This window comes from Drosophila hydei, unplaced genomic scaffold (genome assembly GCF_003285905.1).
Source record: "Drosophila hydei strain 15085-1641.00,03,60 unplaced genomic scaffold, DhydRS2 tig00000250-arrow-arrow-pilon, whole genome shotgun sequence".
In the NCBI taxonomy this organism is placed as follows: domain Eukaryota; kingdom Metazoa; phylum Arthropoda; class Insecta; order Diptera; family Drosophilidae; genus Drosophila; species Drosophila hydei.
The window spans coordinates 397,740-414,486 of record NW_022045696.1 but is presented as its reverse complement, the minus strand read 5'-3'; the positions used below and the strand labels follow the sequence as shown (position 1 = coordinate 414,486).

Below are 16,747 nucleotides of genomic sequence, written 5' to 3'. Positions count from 1 at the left end.
GACTAAATTTTAAGGGAAAATAGTAAAGAATTTATATATTATGTGTTTTTATATATATATACATATATTTATGATTATATTTTGGGTTTTGTGTACTGCCAAAAATAAAGGTTTGTTTCTATTTATTAATATATTGTATTGCGGGGATATGGCAAAGAGGACTTCAACTGCTGCTGGATCGTGGACGCACAAGCATACGCAATTTCTTCAGTGAGCCCTTGGGGCCATTGAGGAAGCCGTGCCATAGTATGCCCTTAAAGCCATCCACATCGCGATCCAGCAGGGGCTGATAAAGGCCGAAGGGATTGCTGCGGAATACATTGAATACATTAAAATCCTAATGCGCATTTGAGGAAAATTTAGGGAAATTCAACTTACCTCAGAGTGCAGACGTTGCTGTACCAGAAGGCTGACGATTGGGCAACTGCACAGTTGGCGCTGCTCTCATCATTGTCTCTGTCTTGGGTGGTAAACTTTTTGCCCGAGTGTTGGCGCAGGGCATCGGAGGCATCTCCCTGATACGTGCCCAGCACATTCAGATAATACTGCTCCGTCTCGCTGCCAATGCTGAAATGATCGTAGAGCGCATAGCGTTGCTCCTGCTTACGGTTTTCCAGCACGACCAGCAGCTCGTTGTCTTCGCTGTTGGTGATCTTGTGCAGCTTCTCGAGTCCAATGAAAAACTCGGTTGTCAGAGGCCCGAAGCCAATCTTGTAGTCGGCCCACTTGCGGTTGAAGTCCTCGCTGCCATCTTTGCGATTCGCCACAACCGTCCACCCGCCACCCCGAGTATTTTGATCACAAAACACAAAGAACGGCTCTGTATTATCCGCCAAGCGAATGCGAACTATGCCGTGTTGCTGCTTGAGACAGTTCTTCGGCGTACCCGGTGCATTGGTCGGCTCCCCTAGACCCGCAGCCGCTGCTGATACTGCTGCGTCCGGCACAACAGGCTCCTCCACTATCTGTGGCTTCACATCAAGACTAGAATTAAGTGTGAGCTGTGCCTCATTAAGATATTCAAAGCGGACAGCTTACATGCGCGTGCTAAAGCTCTTGTCCAACGGAGCCACAGGCACAGCCCGGCGAAGCAGATCTACCAATTGCTCTTGTAGGCTGCCCATTTGCTGTCTGGCACTGGCCAGCTCTTCGGATAGCGACTGAATCTTTGTGTTCAGATTGCTAATCGATGCTAGTGGACAGTTTCCCGATGTCTGTAAAGGATACGCATCAATTTATATTATTTTAAATATTTCTACAGTATATTTTAAACAATTGCGTATCCATAGAGCAGCACTCCAGTTTACCTGTGCCTTAAAGCATATGTGCAGCTGTGTAAATACCTTGTTTATCCACGCTGGGGAATGCATTTGACTGTCGCTTTTAATCTAAGCTCATTTCTAGAATTTGAGTAGTTTGGTCAGCTGACTCACCACATTGTCGGGGGGCAGCATCGGATCGCTCACATTGGTTTGGGTTGTGGTTAGGCAGGCCAGCATTGTGACCAGCACATCCAGCTGTAGTGTTTGCGCCATGATGGCCCTGTTCAGATGCACAGCGCGGCTATACTAAGCTCGAAGTTCCCGTCGTTGAGTCTATTTGATTGTTATTTTCTCCAGAGGTGGCGGCAAAGGTCATTGCTTATATTTCCAGTAAGCTTTGCATTCAGATGCACTCGGGCGCTTTGCAAACGAGTATTCAATTATATGCAGTCGGCGGCGCAACTAGTTTCGAAGTTAGTTTAGTCGAGCTTGAGCACATGCGGCTCGTAACTAGTCTACGAGTGGCACACTAACTGAGGGTCGATTACGTCGCAGTTGGCTATCTGAGCTACTGGCCTACACATCAAACTTAGAATCAAGTCCGTGCTGCAGCGCCGTTTGCTACCAGCTGGCAGCATGACTCTGGAAGCCCTGGTCACTGCCTTAACCTGTCTGAGCACCCCGTCGACGACGCTGCCCGGAAATGTGGTCACAAACATCTTGACAAACTCGATAGAGCCCTATCGCAATGTACGTTCATTTCAAGCTGATTCGATTAGGAAGAACCTATTCTCCTGAATTCCATATTTTGCAGCACACCGACGGCTGTCCGGCGGCCGTGCTAGGAGCTCTGCTGATGCGGTAAGTCATGTCTGAGCATGCCAAGCATTGTGCTTATGTCACAGTTGATTTCATTCAGAGTTCAGCACATGGCCGACGAGCTGCAATCTCTGCGCGCGGATCTCAGCGAAGTGCAACAGTTCATCGAGAAGCACAAGAGTCAAGTGCCAGCCGTGCCCATAGAATCACGCATGTAAGTTAAGTCAATCAACTAGTTCAGTAAGCGCTTAGATATTAATGTCTGACTTGTCTGTTTGTTGTCCTATAGGCTGTGATTTATATAGTTTAGCCAGGTGACACGATATGCCAATGTATTCACTTAGATAATCTCGAAGGACACCTGGAAGACGTGGAAGACTTGTGCCATCCAAAACACAACTTCAACGCATAGCTCGCAACTCTTTATGGCATCCAAACTATAGAAAATAGTCGATGCCTTTAGGTTTTATAAATTTCAAATAATATTTTTAAAACATATTTAGATATGTTTATACAAGGATCACATTGCTGTGTGCATGTATCAACAGTCATAGTCAAAAGTATATACACAATGCACTATATATTTTCCTATTACTTCAGGTAGCAAGAGGCGTGGCAGAGCTGAAATATAATATATGACATATAGCTATGTCAGTCTGTCCATCTGTTCCGATTTAATAAGGTTTAACTGAGACTTGAAGCCTTAAATATCTATACTTATATATGGTATAGATACAATATTTTAGGTGATATTTTGTACAAGTTGACGAAGGACTCTTACAATTTTGAATCGGATTCCAATTGAAAATTCCAGCGTTTTCTTTGCCTAAATTCTTTTCAGGCAATTGTTCCTATGAACAATTATTGATTCAACTTGCTTTATGCCTACGGCTTAGACCAAGTTGTTTGTGAGGAAAAGAATTTTCGTGGAACAACAACAAGCACAATCTGCCGTAGGCATCGACTTCGTTCATCTAACTGAGTTCTTCTGGCTTATATAAATACACAGATAGAACATTTCGTAGTTTCATGTGATCGAGCTGAGATTTATTTAGCTTAGAAAGAGCTTATCGAGACTCGATAAGATATCAATTTCATTTTTTTATTCCTAGTACATTTTGTTGTTCTCATGTGTTGATTCAGACTATCCCATTAGCATGTCATTTCAGCCGCTCGTGCCAAATGTGGCCAGGGAAGTGGACGATACACCTCGCAACTGCATCAACCAGAAGCATGGCCAGGTGCGCATCCGAATCGCTCCTGATGTGGAACCCTTCTATGTGAATTGCGATCAGCAGGGGCATAACGGCGGCTGGCTAGTGATCGCCTATCGCTTCGATGGCAGCGAGGACTTCTATCGGGACTGGCATACGTATAAGACCGGCTTCGGCTCGCTGAACTCGGAGTTCTTTATTGGCTTGGAGAAGCTGCATCGGCTGACCAACAGGGACGATCACGAGCTGCTCATCAAAATGCGCAATGAGAAGGACGAGTATTTTGCGATCTATGATCAGTTCAGCATTGGCAGCGAGGCCGAGAAGTATTTCCTCTATGTGCTGGGCTCCTACAAGGGAAATGCTGGCAACGCGCTGCAACATCACGCTGGCAATAAGTTCACCACCTTCGACCAGGACAACGACGACAACGGACAGAACTGTGCTGGCATTCATGCGGGTGCCTGGTGGTATGGCCTCAATTGTATTCACTGGTAGGTCCATCTTCAATTAGACTTATATGTATTATATCTATATATATATATATATGTTTCTTTTAGTAATTTGTTTGGCACGTTCCAGCCCAAGTATAGCCGAAAGATCGGTTTTCATAAGGGCATCTTGTGGGACCACATTGAGCCCGGTCCCGAAGGCTCCTTGCGGTATGTACGCATGCTAATCAGACCCAAAAAGCGGACGTAGCCCCAGCCTTGCATATCTAAGTTAAGAATGTCTAAATACTCTTAAAATATATTCTGTGTGGAGCTAGATTGCACAATAAATAGTTGCTTCACTCTATATTTGTATTAAATGTTTTGTATTGAGTAAAGTTCACTTTGTATCGAATATTTGGGATATTGAATAATGCGAAAAGAATGGGAGCTTTGTGATCCAATATTGAATATATCAATTTGTGGCAGTATTTATTCTTATGTCAATTTTAACAGGGCTTTTTTACATGAGTGAGAAATCGCCTGTGCCGAAGGAAACGTCTAGAGTGTGCAGTGGAGTCTGGGTCTGATAAGGTGTTTAAGTCTACATGGAGGCCTGTTGATGTCTCTAGCAATGCTCGCATGTGTTAAGATATATAAGAGTGAGAGGCGAGACGAAGCGACGTTTTGCAGAAATAACTCTTCTATATGTATGGACTGAATTGGAATGGGTGTTTACTTCTTGGATCATATATAACTTGTATATGTTTCATTCTTGCAGTCTATAGCAGATAGCCTCGACTAACATGACTAGCTGCACTCAGCTACTACAGCATTCAGATACATAAATAAAATTCTGGGAATCGCGAGGTATGTTAATTTGTACTGAACTTATATGTATTTAATGGAATCAGAAGTTTCCCGAGCTATCCAAAAGCTATAGACTTGATATGTAAAATATAAATATAAATTTATAAAATATATTAGAGCACGTCTAGCTATTTGGAATTGTGTCAGATGGGAAAATCAAATCTAGAATTGCTTTTCATTTTTAAATTAATTTTTGCGGTTAGTATTTACACTTTTACTGAATTGCAAACCGAAACGTGACATCATGTAACAGCTGAGTGCATTTAGAAACGGGTTTTAATCATAGTAATTACAATAGCTTTTCACTTCAAATAATATTCTATTGATGGGCATACTAAAAAGTACTATAGAACAATAACATATATCGGAGGAGATGCGCTTGAGAGATGGAAACTTTGCGCATTTGCATACAAATTCTAAAATGCGAGTGAGAATGACTCAGACTCTGATGAACTACAACTCTGTGCCCTGTGATAGAAACACATGAAGTTACAATGGAACTGAATTTGGAAGTCTATATATGAAAGCTTAGAACAACCTGCAGCACATAGAAACATATTTGTGATAGAAAAATGGGGCCAAAGCCGAAACTCGAGCTTAGTGCTAAAAGTAAAATTTGGCTAAAGGAACTTAGATGCGATGGTTCAGCAATAGTGCTGCTATTTAATATAGCTATAATGAAGCAGCTGCATAAGTTGTTGATTATCAGAAGATGTTGTTCATGATTCTGAATCAATTGTTGCTGACAGAAGAACAGCATTGGCGGCTCATCAAGTGGCCGAGGCCAACATATTGCCAGGCTTAAAGACCTCGTCTTAAATCATTCGCAATTCTTGCTGGCGCTCGAAACGCAGAAATTTTTATAAATTGCGGCATAGATGTAGCTTCAAGGTAATATCTTTTAAGCAGACTTTTGCAAGACTCTAGCTCGGCTCGGCTATTCTTTGCCCGATCTCAGAGTCAAGTAGAAGAAGCTGGGCTATCGCTCGATATTCCTTCATTCGAAAATGTTTTGACATGATTTCCATTGGGCTTATTAAAAATCGTGTGTTTAAAGAGATATTTAGATATATTATTTATTATTTATTATCACTTTTTCCAACACATCAGATCACACCAGTTTGCAATATTCAGACTCGATCTGGGCAGTAAGTAAAGGGCACAAATAAGAGTAAGTAAATAAGAGAAACTAAGTCCATAGAGTTGGAAGTCAAGTGAAATAAGAACATTTGTCGTTCCAATTGCATCATCAGTGGGCATCAAAAGAGAGTTATGTCGTCGGCAGAATGCTCAACAAGAAGATACCCTAGTTCACATTGATAGGTATAATTGATACAGCTACAAATTGACTGGGCTCGAACAGCAGCAAAGTTACAACTTGTGATTCATGACATGGGCTACGATTTTAGTGCATAGATTGGTGTCAATTTGGTTTTTGTCCCTCTGTTCGTTATATGCACCACTGGTGGGGCGGCTTTTTCTTTTTGTTGTTGGTCATCTTATGCCGCCGACCCATATTCGATGGGATGTTGTAAATTTCATTATATTTGTCAAACCAATTGAAAAGTTGGCGGAACTTTGTGTTGATTTAACACTCGCATGCCAAACAACAGAGGCACAAAGCGAGCCCCGGACTATCAGTGGACCTCCCTTTTGTTCGGTTGATTCGGTCGGACTCCCTCAAGGCGCTTGGCAAAAAAGTTTTGCGGCACACAAAGAAGTTTAGAGCTGAGAGCTGGGAACTTATGGCTTGTTGTTGCCTCGGTCGGCAGACATAAATAAAGAATTGTATGATAAATGGCCACTAACAACGAACCAAAAAATAGAAAAAGTTGAAAAATTATTTGAAAAGAAGAAGTGAAACAATAAACAGCATTGACAGTCAAAAAGCGGAGTTGGGTACGGGCCACAGGCCACGGGCCACGGGCCACGAACCCAAAGCCCCACAAACCAATGGCCAAGCAAGCACAAGCCGGAGCCCAATCCAATGGAGAGTACCAAGTGACCACACTGTGATTTACGCTCATGAAATTGAGTTGTGGCGCAAATTATTTATGAACAAAGCGAGCACACAGGAATAACAAACACCGAGGACAACAAAGAGGCGCAAACGAGCGTTATAATAGTCGTTCAGTTAGTGTACGACCCGTGTACTAATACTTGGAGCAATATGCACTCGGACTTGTAGTCGCAATTGGAATCCATGTCATAGTCAGCGCCAGAGTTGGCGTTGGAGTTGGGGTCGAAGTTGGAGTTGGAGTTGGCGCGAGAGCTGGTGTTGGGGCGGAGGCTGGGTCCCTTCTGTGGACAGCTTAGTGGCCGCCACATCGGTGTGTCGCCTTCGGTGAAAACTTTCTGCAAAATAATTTATTAGCGGCAAACGAGCAAAAGTTTTATGAAAATTTAAAAAGAAGCAGGCGAACCGAACCATTTGGATGCAGCAATTCATTGTCGCTGCCTCTGTTTGCTTTTGTTTAATACATTTTGACTCTGTCAAAAAGTTCAGGCAGCACAATGCGACTGCCACAAATACATAAAAACTATCACCAGTCCCGCACAGTCCCTAGTCTATAGTTTTGCTTAAAGAACACTCAAACTAGCAGCAGACACTTGTTTAGGTGCGTCTATTCCTAGTGGACTCACAGTCAAATACCAACTGGAAAGAAATTCTTATGCAAGACTTGAGATGGGTTTATTTTACCACTATTGTCTTTGAGTCTACAGCGCATTTCGCTCTGAGCCGTAACTAGTGAGTGGGTCTCTAGGTCTGCATAAACATCTTAAGTCTGGACTTATTTCTTGCTTATTCTAATCTGTTCTACTAGTGCTTTAGCTTTGCCTGTGATTCAGAAGATGTAGAAGAAAAACCTATTCAGCCTTCGTCTGATAAGCTGCGAGCTGGTTTGCAAGGCCCACTGAGCGATATTAATAAATCGAGATTCCTGAAAGTAGGCAACATTTTTCCTAGTTTCTACAATTATGCTATACAATTCGAGAATTTTGTAATACCTTAAACGACAAGGCTTTGCCAAAACGATGGGAATGCTGTAAACTATCTTCTTTTAATTCCTCATAATGTGACTGTGGCTTGGCTCTAATTCCATATATATACATGTGTTGTTAAGGTACTAAATTTAATTGTACAGGCTCTACACTTAATAATAAAAAACCTTAAACTCATTTAATATGTAAACTCAGGATTTTATGATAGATACGTGGCAGACCCCATAAAGTATGTATATGCTTAATCAGTACCACGAGCTGAGTCGATTTAGCCAAATTGTTGTTTGCCCATTGGGTCAAGTGGGTTTAAATAATAAGTGTAGCTGCTATTGCTGGTTGAACGAGTATTATGCAGTCGATTGTACTCGGCCGTGGCTTTCTATTTTTTAAAAACAGACTTACATGGGCTTAGCTACTAATTGAGTAGAGTGAATCTTAAAATGACTCCGCCGTACCAAAAATATATACGCTCGAAGTGTCTAATACTTATCTTCTTCTAATGCTTATTTTGTATCTTTTATGTTTTCTGTATTTAAAGGGTATATTTTAGTCAACAGATGGATGCAACTGACAAAAACATCAACCAATATGCAGTTCCTATTTTGTCGTGTGGCACAAAGAGCTTTCGATTACTGAACTTAACTCTACGCATTGTTTCAGCTCTGCTCTGATGTGTACATTAAAAATACATTGTGAAAGATTCGCACGGAAAAGGAGGAATTACTAATTCATATTTTTCAAAAGAAGATGGGCTGGAGGCGGAGCTAAGCAGCTTACCTGAGACAAAATATGCTGCTGTGTGAACGAATCCGGCACGGGGCGAGTCAACAGATGCGAGTATGTAGATTTAATGCCGCGCTACGCATTCCACTCATGAAAATGCAATAAAAACTACATTACACTAAATTCTTATATTTTGTGAGCGCTGTGGCCAGAAAGAGCGCAGCAGTTGCGGTAGCCAGTTATTATACTTACTATACCCTATGCTCGTTGCGAAGGCCGGAAAGCGGATTCGAGGGCATCTCAATGCGAGCCATGAGGAAGACCATTTATATTGCATATATACTTTTTACTTGAGATCATATTAAATATTTATAACTTATATTTATATTCTTTCAGCCAAAAATACAATTTGCACAATGTTTTATGCTGCCTTGTTAGCTAGTGTCGCTGGATAACTTATTATGCAGGGTATTCCCCTGGCAAACAGTGGCGAGAAAAAATCTTTGACTTACTTTTCATACTCTCGCGCAGGGTATGCTTAATTTTCCATGCAGCAGCTGGGCTCAATCAAGTTGTTTTCTAATATTTCAGTAATATTTTATACAGTTTCTAACTAATGAGAATTTTGTAGAAAGCGTTGGAATATCTATTATAAAAGGGCAAGACTACATTAATCTAAGGTCTTAAATATAAATTGATTTTCTGAGAGCTCTGGAGCTGGGTAAATCCTTTGTTCACATGATATCTTCACTTCTCTTGGACGCATGTTGGGCAAAGAGCATTTAAGCTTCGGCGTGCCAGGCATAAGCATTCTTTCTTATATTCTTTTATTTGTTGTTGGTTTTTTGGGAAAATTGGAATGGGCTTGGCCAAGTTCGGGCATCCGACAGGCAACAATAAATTGCAATTCCAAGTCACTTAAATTGCAACAAATAACGGGAGGCAAGCTGACAGCCAAACAATTGCGATGCCGACACAGACGCAGCAGACGGAGCAGCCGTGAAATGTCAACGTGTGGCAGCAGGCGGTGCCAGCAGCTCCTTCCGCTCCATCCGCTCAGGCCCGGAGTTCGGAGTCCGGAGCTCAGCTTTCCGTTTATTGTAATTTTTAGCGCAAATTTTCGTTGCTTTTCTTCTTTTTTTTATTTATTTTTTTTTTGCCATTTTGGTCATTGGCTTTAAGTGTATGTTTTGCCCTTTGCCGGAGCCAGCAAAAACAGTTGAGCAAATAGTCTAACGTTGATGCATGATGATTTGTTGTTGTTGTTGTTGTTGTTGTTGTAGCAGACAGCAGACAAATCTTGGCATTTATTGCGCACTGACGCGAGACAAGTTTTTATGAAATTCTCTGATTTATTTACATCAAGAATTATGTGCTCCCATTGTCCAGTTGCAGCTAAAGATATTGTATTTATTTGACACGTCTAGTTTGTGGCATTCAGCTCGACTTGAAGGTCTGCACTATCTAAAAACTATAACCATCAAATCTTGTTTTGATGCGCGCTTAACTCCAAACAAACGGCTCTCAACTTTTATAATATTAGCAACGCAGATGGCGGTTAATGGATGGGTGTGGTCAGCCATATAAGCAGACGATATGCGCAATGCCCGGGCAATAAAAACTACCACAATATAAAAACAAGTTGGAGTGCTCCAAGGGCGACCCGCAGATACCCTGCAAGCTGTGCCATGATGGGGCATACTTTAGAAGAATTTGTTACATGAGCTCAAATAACTGCAGTCACATATCGATATTAATCGATTTCATAGAACCGAAAACCGGTTTTATATAAATTTAATTCGATGCGGTTAAAAGTCTGGATAGACAGTTGGACCATGAGCTAAATTGTCTTGGCTCTGGTCTAAGGCGGTCGGTCTTGTCTAGCAAAATCAGTATACCTCAAAAATCCATTTGAAAAAGGTTCAAGCCAACAAGCAAAAAAAGAAAATCCTCACACGCCGAGGACTAAATGCCCTTGCTTGTTTTTGGCATGAGAAATTCCTTACATATTTTCGGAAAATATCAAAGTTGAAAACGCAGAAAGTTGCAATAAAAGTGCAAAAATACAGAGAAATATACGTAATAATAAATAAATAAAAATACATGTATATATATATATATATATATATATATATATATATATTTAATAATAATAAATATTTAGCGTTCATTTGTATAAAATTAAATTATGCTTTGTATGCTCCGAATTCCTTCAAATATTTTGAACACAATTTTTAATTTTTTAGCCTGGCAATATTTGATCTAGATACGGACAGCAGACCCATGCTGCATGACGATAACTGACTATGACTGTGTCGAACATGCTCCATCCGCCTTGTTGGCATTTGCAGCCGACAGAAATTTGCAAAAATTATGAAGTGAAGTCTGCTTTACGGCTTAAAAAATGGAAAAGCTCACTGCAAGAGCAAAAAGCGCTAAGAAAAGTAAATACTTCTCTAGATATATATAAAGACCAAATATAAGCACACATCTTTGCTTCTGCAGATTAACCGACTTGTATATACCGCGCCTAAAGCTCTTTCGCCTGATGCATTTGATTTTGAGGGCAGGTTTAAGTGTACATGGAGACATGGTTGGTGGTCCGGAGTTCCCAACTAGCATATACCGCGCATAAATCACTTTCGATCGACACTTACGACTTTTAAGACAAATATTGGTGACATTGAAGAGGCTTCTTTTCGAGAGAGTGAGAGAGAGAGATAGAGAGTGGGAGAGATAAAGAGAATAGAGCGTGCACAAATACAAAAATTAGAGGCTAGAGTTCCCGATTCAGCAAAATATGGGGAAAAGTCGTTTTCGAAAGGGAAAAAGTTATTTTTGGGCTTTTAATGATTTTATCAGATTTCAGAGGGTTACAGAATTTACTGCTAGTCGTGCAAACTCTTTGTGCAGTAGATAGATATGAAAAGTAATCGTCTAAGACCTAGCAGGTTAATACGCCAGAAAGAATAATCTTGGTATAAGCCTTTTAGCGTCTTACTCCAGTGCCAGCTGTTAAACTGTCAAATATCATTCATTAATATGCGAAATCTAGTGTGATATCAAATTTCCAAAAAGATATATAAATTCATTTTAGTCTGGGCAAGTCTGGTCAAAGAGGCTGATCATATCAGATGGGCAACTGACGGGCAACTGGCAGGTCGAATAGATATCTACTCGACTTGTATAGACCTTCACTAACAATATAGTTGTGCAGTTTCTATTGTTGAGGCTTTCCCATTCACCAATCAGTCATTCAGTCAGTCAGTCAATCAGTCGACTATGCACACAACATATAGATGGATAGCGACGAGTATATTAATTAATGGCTTAGAAGTCCAGTGGCAGACGGCCGTGTTTAGATCTGCTGGGAGAGTCAATGCCGCAAGAGCCACAAAACAAACGGAATGGCAAAAAAAAGACGGAAAAAATATAACTTTATGCGTCTGCCATAAAAACAAAGCAGCAAATGGTCGGAGGGCGCATCTGATTCTTTGTTCTCTGTTTGCTGCAGCTGACGCGGTTGCCACGCGTTTTTAAATCAGGAACGGGGAGCTGGCCTCGCATGGCATTCACTTATGGCCAAACGCAATTCATCTGAAAACCATAAAATTGAAAAATGCTTCTGCAAACGAGCAGCGCAAGAAGCAACACACACACACAGACACACATTGAGCGCGGACTGGCTCTGCTATGCTGTGAAGTTTGGCTAAAAACCACACAAAAGTCATTTAAGCGCCGTCGTTAACATGTCACTTACATACACACACGCAGAGAGAGAGAGAGAGAGAGAGAGAGGCAGAAAGAAGGACAAGTAAGATACATGCACATGAGCACATACACAACAAGTACCAAGTACGACTGTCCTAGTAGAGTGTGCCCAACTGAAACATACCCTTCCCTCAGGCCTCAACTACTTTTCTTCCCTCTCTGCTTAAACAAACTCAGCTTACTTAAACATGTTCTGACATAAGTTCGATTGTTAAGCACTGGGCTCTTCATGTAATAAACTGATTTGGCATTATTATAGTCCGATTACTATATCATAGAGTTGGCATATAATAAATCAATCTTATAGTCACATTTGTTTCTAATAACTTTTCCAAGCAGCATTTGGAAATACGAGCATGTCTAGAACTCTATCTGTATCTATTGTAATGATAGTATTATATATATTTATTCATTTTAGGATATGTTTTCTAACATATTCTTGGCATAACATATTCTTGGCTGGCTGCCTTTAAGTTAGTTAAGTATTGCATTAGTGGCAAGGCAGAATGCGAAGAAAGAACTAACTTGGTATGGAGTCTATGCGTATGGAGTCTATGCGTATGTCATATGTCCAGCTTTTATTTTCCTTGACATTTAATTTGAGTAAAGAATATCTTTTAGTATCAAAATTTGTTCTGTCTACTAAATTTCCATAAAACTCAGGACTTTTGAAACTAATTTTTCTTCTGTCTCAACTCTGTGTATCGACCAAATAGAAAGCATACGCATAGAGTTCATACGAGCACAAGGGTATTTAATACTTAGCCTTAAGTTCTGACTGGTTTTAAGCTGTTTAAAAAATGACTTTTCGCCAACGTTCTGAATTGTAAATACTGCAATAAGGGCAGTATGAGTAGCACTCCATCTCCATCACCGGCCCCACATTCCGGCTCTATTTCCCTCTTGTTGTCCTTCTCCGTCTCACATTTGGTTACTTTCGTCGCCTCCGTCCCTATCATTGTTGGCATCTTCGTCGCCGCCAGGCGGCCACAGAATGCGCCGCGACGCGTCCATTTTGTTTTTCATTTAGCGCCGGCCATAGCCACACGTCCACAGGCAACGTACAGACTACATTCAACATTCATCTCATCTCATCCCGGCACTTGCACCCGCACCTGTAACGACGGCCCACTTGTTCATATGACTTTCTTCATTTGGCTTTTTTACAATAACCACAAACAAGAGAGCTGAACAAACTGGGCTCATAATTAAAATGTTTGCTGCGACGCCCAAAACATTTGCAAACAAAATGAAATGTTAACAGCCAACGGTACCCATTAAAAATGGCGAAAGAAAAGCGAGAACAACCGTACATGATGTGGATGTGGAGTCCAACTACCTATGCACGAGCATGTCCAATTCTTCCACTCTCCCACTCTCTCCCCCCTCTATATGTGCTCTGCAGCTCAGACGAATGCACAAATACAGAAGAAGAAAATCAACAAAGTGTGGCTGCAGTTCAGCTCAGGGTATTTGCTAGTCGTGGCTACTTTGCAACAATAACTGTACTTGTTTCCACTTTTTTTTGTAATTTTCGTTTAGTCTCAGGTCTCGACCCGAAAGCGTTGCAAAAATTAGAAGCGTAAAGGTCTTCCTCGTCCGAAACAGAAACGGAGCAAAGAATTCTAGATTGCATGGAAAAAGAAATTCTGTTAGCATATGGAAACGCTCCAATTTAAATAACTATTTTTGTTAAATTGAGTTACATAAGAATACCAAAAACTTGGATTTTCAGCTTTTGCCTCGGCAAAGAATGCATCTTAAAGTTTTCTTTAGCGAAACACTAAATGTTTTCATCTTCTGAAAACTGGATGTGGATCCAATTGACTTCTTAAGCAAATTAAATGCTCTATGTTAAGGACGTACAGCTAAGCTCTATTGCTTGGAGATCAAAAGTTCTTAGAGCACGGAGAGAACAGTTTCTTACTTTTCTTTTTATGCTTAATCATTTGAATGGGCTTCTTTGAGCTTTAATAGAATGAAACATTTCCAACTCCCACCTTGAGGCTTAGACTGCTTAGATGCTATTGGCATCTATATAAATAAATATTTTATGCCTCAATAGTGTTGCCTGCTTCCATATAAATAAATGCTTGCATTTTCTACTCTTTAACAAAGTATATTGGATTCTTCTATTCCTTAGCTTTGCTATTATCGATCTCTGTGAAGCTCAACATAGATTATTGTTATTGTTTTGTTTTCCAATCTGTTCAACCCATGCATAATAATGGGCGTATATTGGAGGGCACACACATATATATATATTATATAATATACCTAGATTAACATGCATCTCAATCACCCTGTCTGCCATCAAGTTTCAACTATAATCCATGAGCTTGCCTATTCGATTTCTTAAGCTCGCTGCAATTAGGCCACAACTGTTGGGTATCAAATGTGAATTAAGTGTTCATAGGTTAAGAATTTTACGTGTGCGCCGACTTGACCCACAGCTAGAAGGGATCGCAGTGCGCTTTCGGAATTAACACACGCTTCGATGTCATATACTATGAGACCTTTAATTATGACCACAAAGCAACCCAGCGGATAGTATTTTATACAGATACTATGCATATATGTATGCATGTATGTATGTATGCATGGATGTATGTATGTATACATATATAGTAATAGCGAGTGCATGTTTCGACAGCAAGGAGCTGAGCAGACAGTGCCTTTCGCTGGGGCATACTCGACTAGGTTAATCCTACAGACTAAGCAAATCAATTTGTTATTAATGTGTGAACTGTTAGCATACGAAATGTAAGTAACAAATTGATTCAGTTGAGAGCGAAACAAGTTTGAGTTGAGAGTGGCCAGCTCGAAGCCTGCTTAGAGTCGGCTGCTGATCAAACATTTTTGTTTGCCTTCGCAGGGTATCTTCGTGGCTGGCTACAAGCGCAAGAGATTTGTGCGCTCGCAACGAGGGCACGTAATTAATTTCCCGCTTCATGCTTATTCCACTGCATGATATTTGCACTGCATAACAAAAAGAACCAAAACAAAAACTAGCCACGACAATGCAAGCCGCTGGCATTTTTAATTACTTGCATAAAAATTAATTAAAAACAACTAAAAGTGCTTTTTGTCGAAGGTGCGTGACTACCACATACCCACTCATGAGTCAACAATCCAAAAATTAAATATTATAATTGTTAAATACATGGGAATACTTAATATTTGCATATCTGAAAGTCAACAACATTTAAATGCAGTTCGATGCTAAATGTTTTCAAATATAAAGTGGAGCTTCGGTTGGGCATTCCCTTCGCAGTCAGCTTGAGCGCAGGGGTATACAAATGGGACAATAGATTAAAAACTAAGAAAAAGCTAAATTATGGCATTCATAGAGGGAAATCTAGACGCAATGTGAGCATTCAAATTGTGTCGCCTCACAAAGTCAACAAGTAACAATGCCCTGTTTGAGCTTATGCTGCCCCGCAGGAAGCCGACTCTGTGGCTCCTTCAGTGGCAACTCTCTGGCCAGCTACATAAAGTAGAACTCAAAGGCAAGGCATGGCTAGCTTTGATGAATCACACAAATAGATGAGGCTGGGACTGGCAGTTCCTTACATCTGGCAATGAGTCCAGTACTGCTATAGATCCGACGTGCTAGAGTCGGAGTTAGAATTGCAAAATCCTATCAAACAATCGCTCTTAAATTCCATCTTACATTGAATAGCAAATGAGAGCAATTGAAAGGCAATTTGAGCCTTGAACTGAGCCATAAAAATGTGCTTCTCCTGGGCTCTGGCTGCCATGATTACAATATCAATTAAACTCAACACGTAAGCGGCAGCAAAATGTAGCAAACATAAAATGCGTCTAACATTGCTTCACAGCCAAATAAAGTCTCGGCCTCACACTCCGACACTTGCGCAAGTCCAAAGTTGTTTGTACACTGTTTGACTTTTATTATTTTAGTTAAACTTCTTTCGGTCGGCCCTCAATCTCACGGCTCGCAGATTTAAGCCCAAATCAAACGTAAGCAGCCTCAGTAAATCTGCTCTGTGTGAAGTTGTGCCTGTGTGCGTGTGTGTGTGTGAGTGTGTGTGGCTTTTAGCCTGTCCGCTTGGCTTTATTGATATCCTGCCAGAGCAGCGCTGTCGGTAGCTGCCAAGTTCGTCATTTACTGGCAAAGCAACCTTCAGCAAACTTAATGCCTCCGGCTGTCCAACTATCCGTCCGTCCGTCCGTCCAGCCATCCGTCCGTTTGTTTGTTTTGCCGGTTATTGTGCGCTCGGCCACGCATTGGCCACTAATTCATCAAATTTAGCTCAAAACTGAAGATTAATGACGTACGTGTGGCATATTGCGAAACTTGGTGACTTGATGAAATTTATTATTATACTCGTACACGGCGCACATCTTGTGCGCTTTAGCCAGCGGCTTTAACAAAAGTAGATTCCCGACTATGGCAAATACAACGCAACACAACTTTATGTCCGGCTAAAGGTAGTTACAGCAACTCTTTTCAGCCGGCTACTTTATGGCCAATAAAAATAGCCATTCAGCCTCATAAGAAGCCACGCCAGGCTTAGCATGAGCAGGCGCAGCTTTCACGGCACACCGCAAGCTGAATGCTCTAGCAAACATAGAACAGAGCGGTGTGAGCAGGGTTCCGCGGCGATTGCCCAGCTTTCTGCTTATCATA

At 41.0% G+C, this 16,747-nt stretch overlaps 2 protein-coding genes across 2 annotated transcripts; one reads left to right on the top strand and one right to left on the bottom strand.

Moving 5' to 3' along the window:
- Nucleotides 1-66: 66 nt before the first annotated feature.
- LOC111603364 (fibrinogen-like protein A) lies at nucleotides 67-1,655 on the bottom strand. Its single transcript, XM_023320913.2, has 4 exons — nucleotides 1,434-1,655; nucleotides 1,039-1,214; nucleotides 379-984; nucleotides 67-308 (listed from the first exon to the last, which is right to left on the bottom strand). Exons 1-4 carry the CDS (start codon nucleotides 1,533-1,535, stop codon nucleotides 164-166), a joined length of 1,029 nt encoding a protein of 342 aa, XP_023176681.2. The 5' UTR covers nucleotides 1,536-1,655; the 3' UTR covers nucleotides 67-163.
- A 75-nt stretch (nucleotides 1,656-1,730) lies between these two features.
- LOC111603365 (fibrinogen-like protein A) lies at nucleotides 1,731-4,075 on the top strand. The gene is made up of 5 exons (XM_023320914.2): nucleotides 1,731-2,012; nucleotides 2,077-2,123; nucleotides 2,182-2,295; nucleotides 3,238-3,789; nucleotides 3,856-4,075. Exons 1-5 carry the CDS (start codon nucleotides 1,899-1,901, stop codon nucleotides 3,995-3,997), a joined length of 969 nt encoding a protein of 322 aa, XP_023176682.2. The 5' UTR covers nucleotides 1,731-1,898; the 3' UTR covers nucleotides 3,998-4,075.
- The last annotated feature ends 12,672 nt before the right edge of the window (nucleotides 4,076-16,747 follow it).

Coding starts and splice junctions, on each gene's coding strand:
- LOC111603365 (XM_023320914.2), top strand. CDS start 1,899: ATGACTCTGGAAGCCCTGGTCACTGCCTTAACCTGTCTGAGCACCCCG. Junction 2,124..2,181: donor CTAGGAGCTCTGCTGATGCG/GTAAGTCATGTC, acceptor GATTTCATTCAG/AGTTCAGCACATGGCCGACG. Junction 2,296..3,237: donor GTGCCCATAGAATCACGCAT/GTAAGTTAAGTC, acceptor CTATCCCATTAG/CATGTCATTTCAGCCGCTCG.
- LOC111603364 (XM_023320913.2), bottom strand. CDS start 1,535: ATGGCGCAAACACTACAGCTGGATGTGCTGGTCACAATGCTGGCCTGC. Junction 1,215..1,433: donor TGCTGCCCCCCGACAATGTG/GTGAGTCAGCTG, acceptor TATCCTTTACAG/ACATCGGGAAACTGTCCACT. Junction 309..378: donor AGCAACGTCTGCACTCTGAG/GTAAGTTGAATT, acceptor TGTATTCCGCAG/CAATCCCTTCGGCCTTTATC.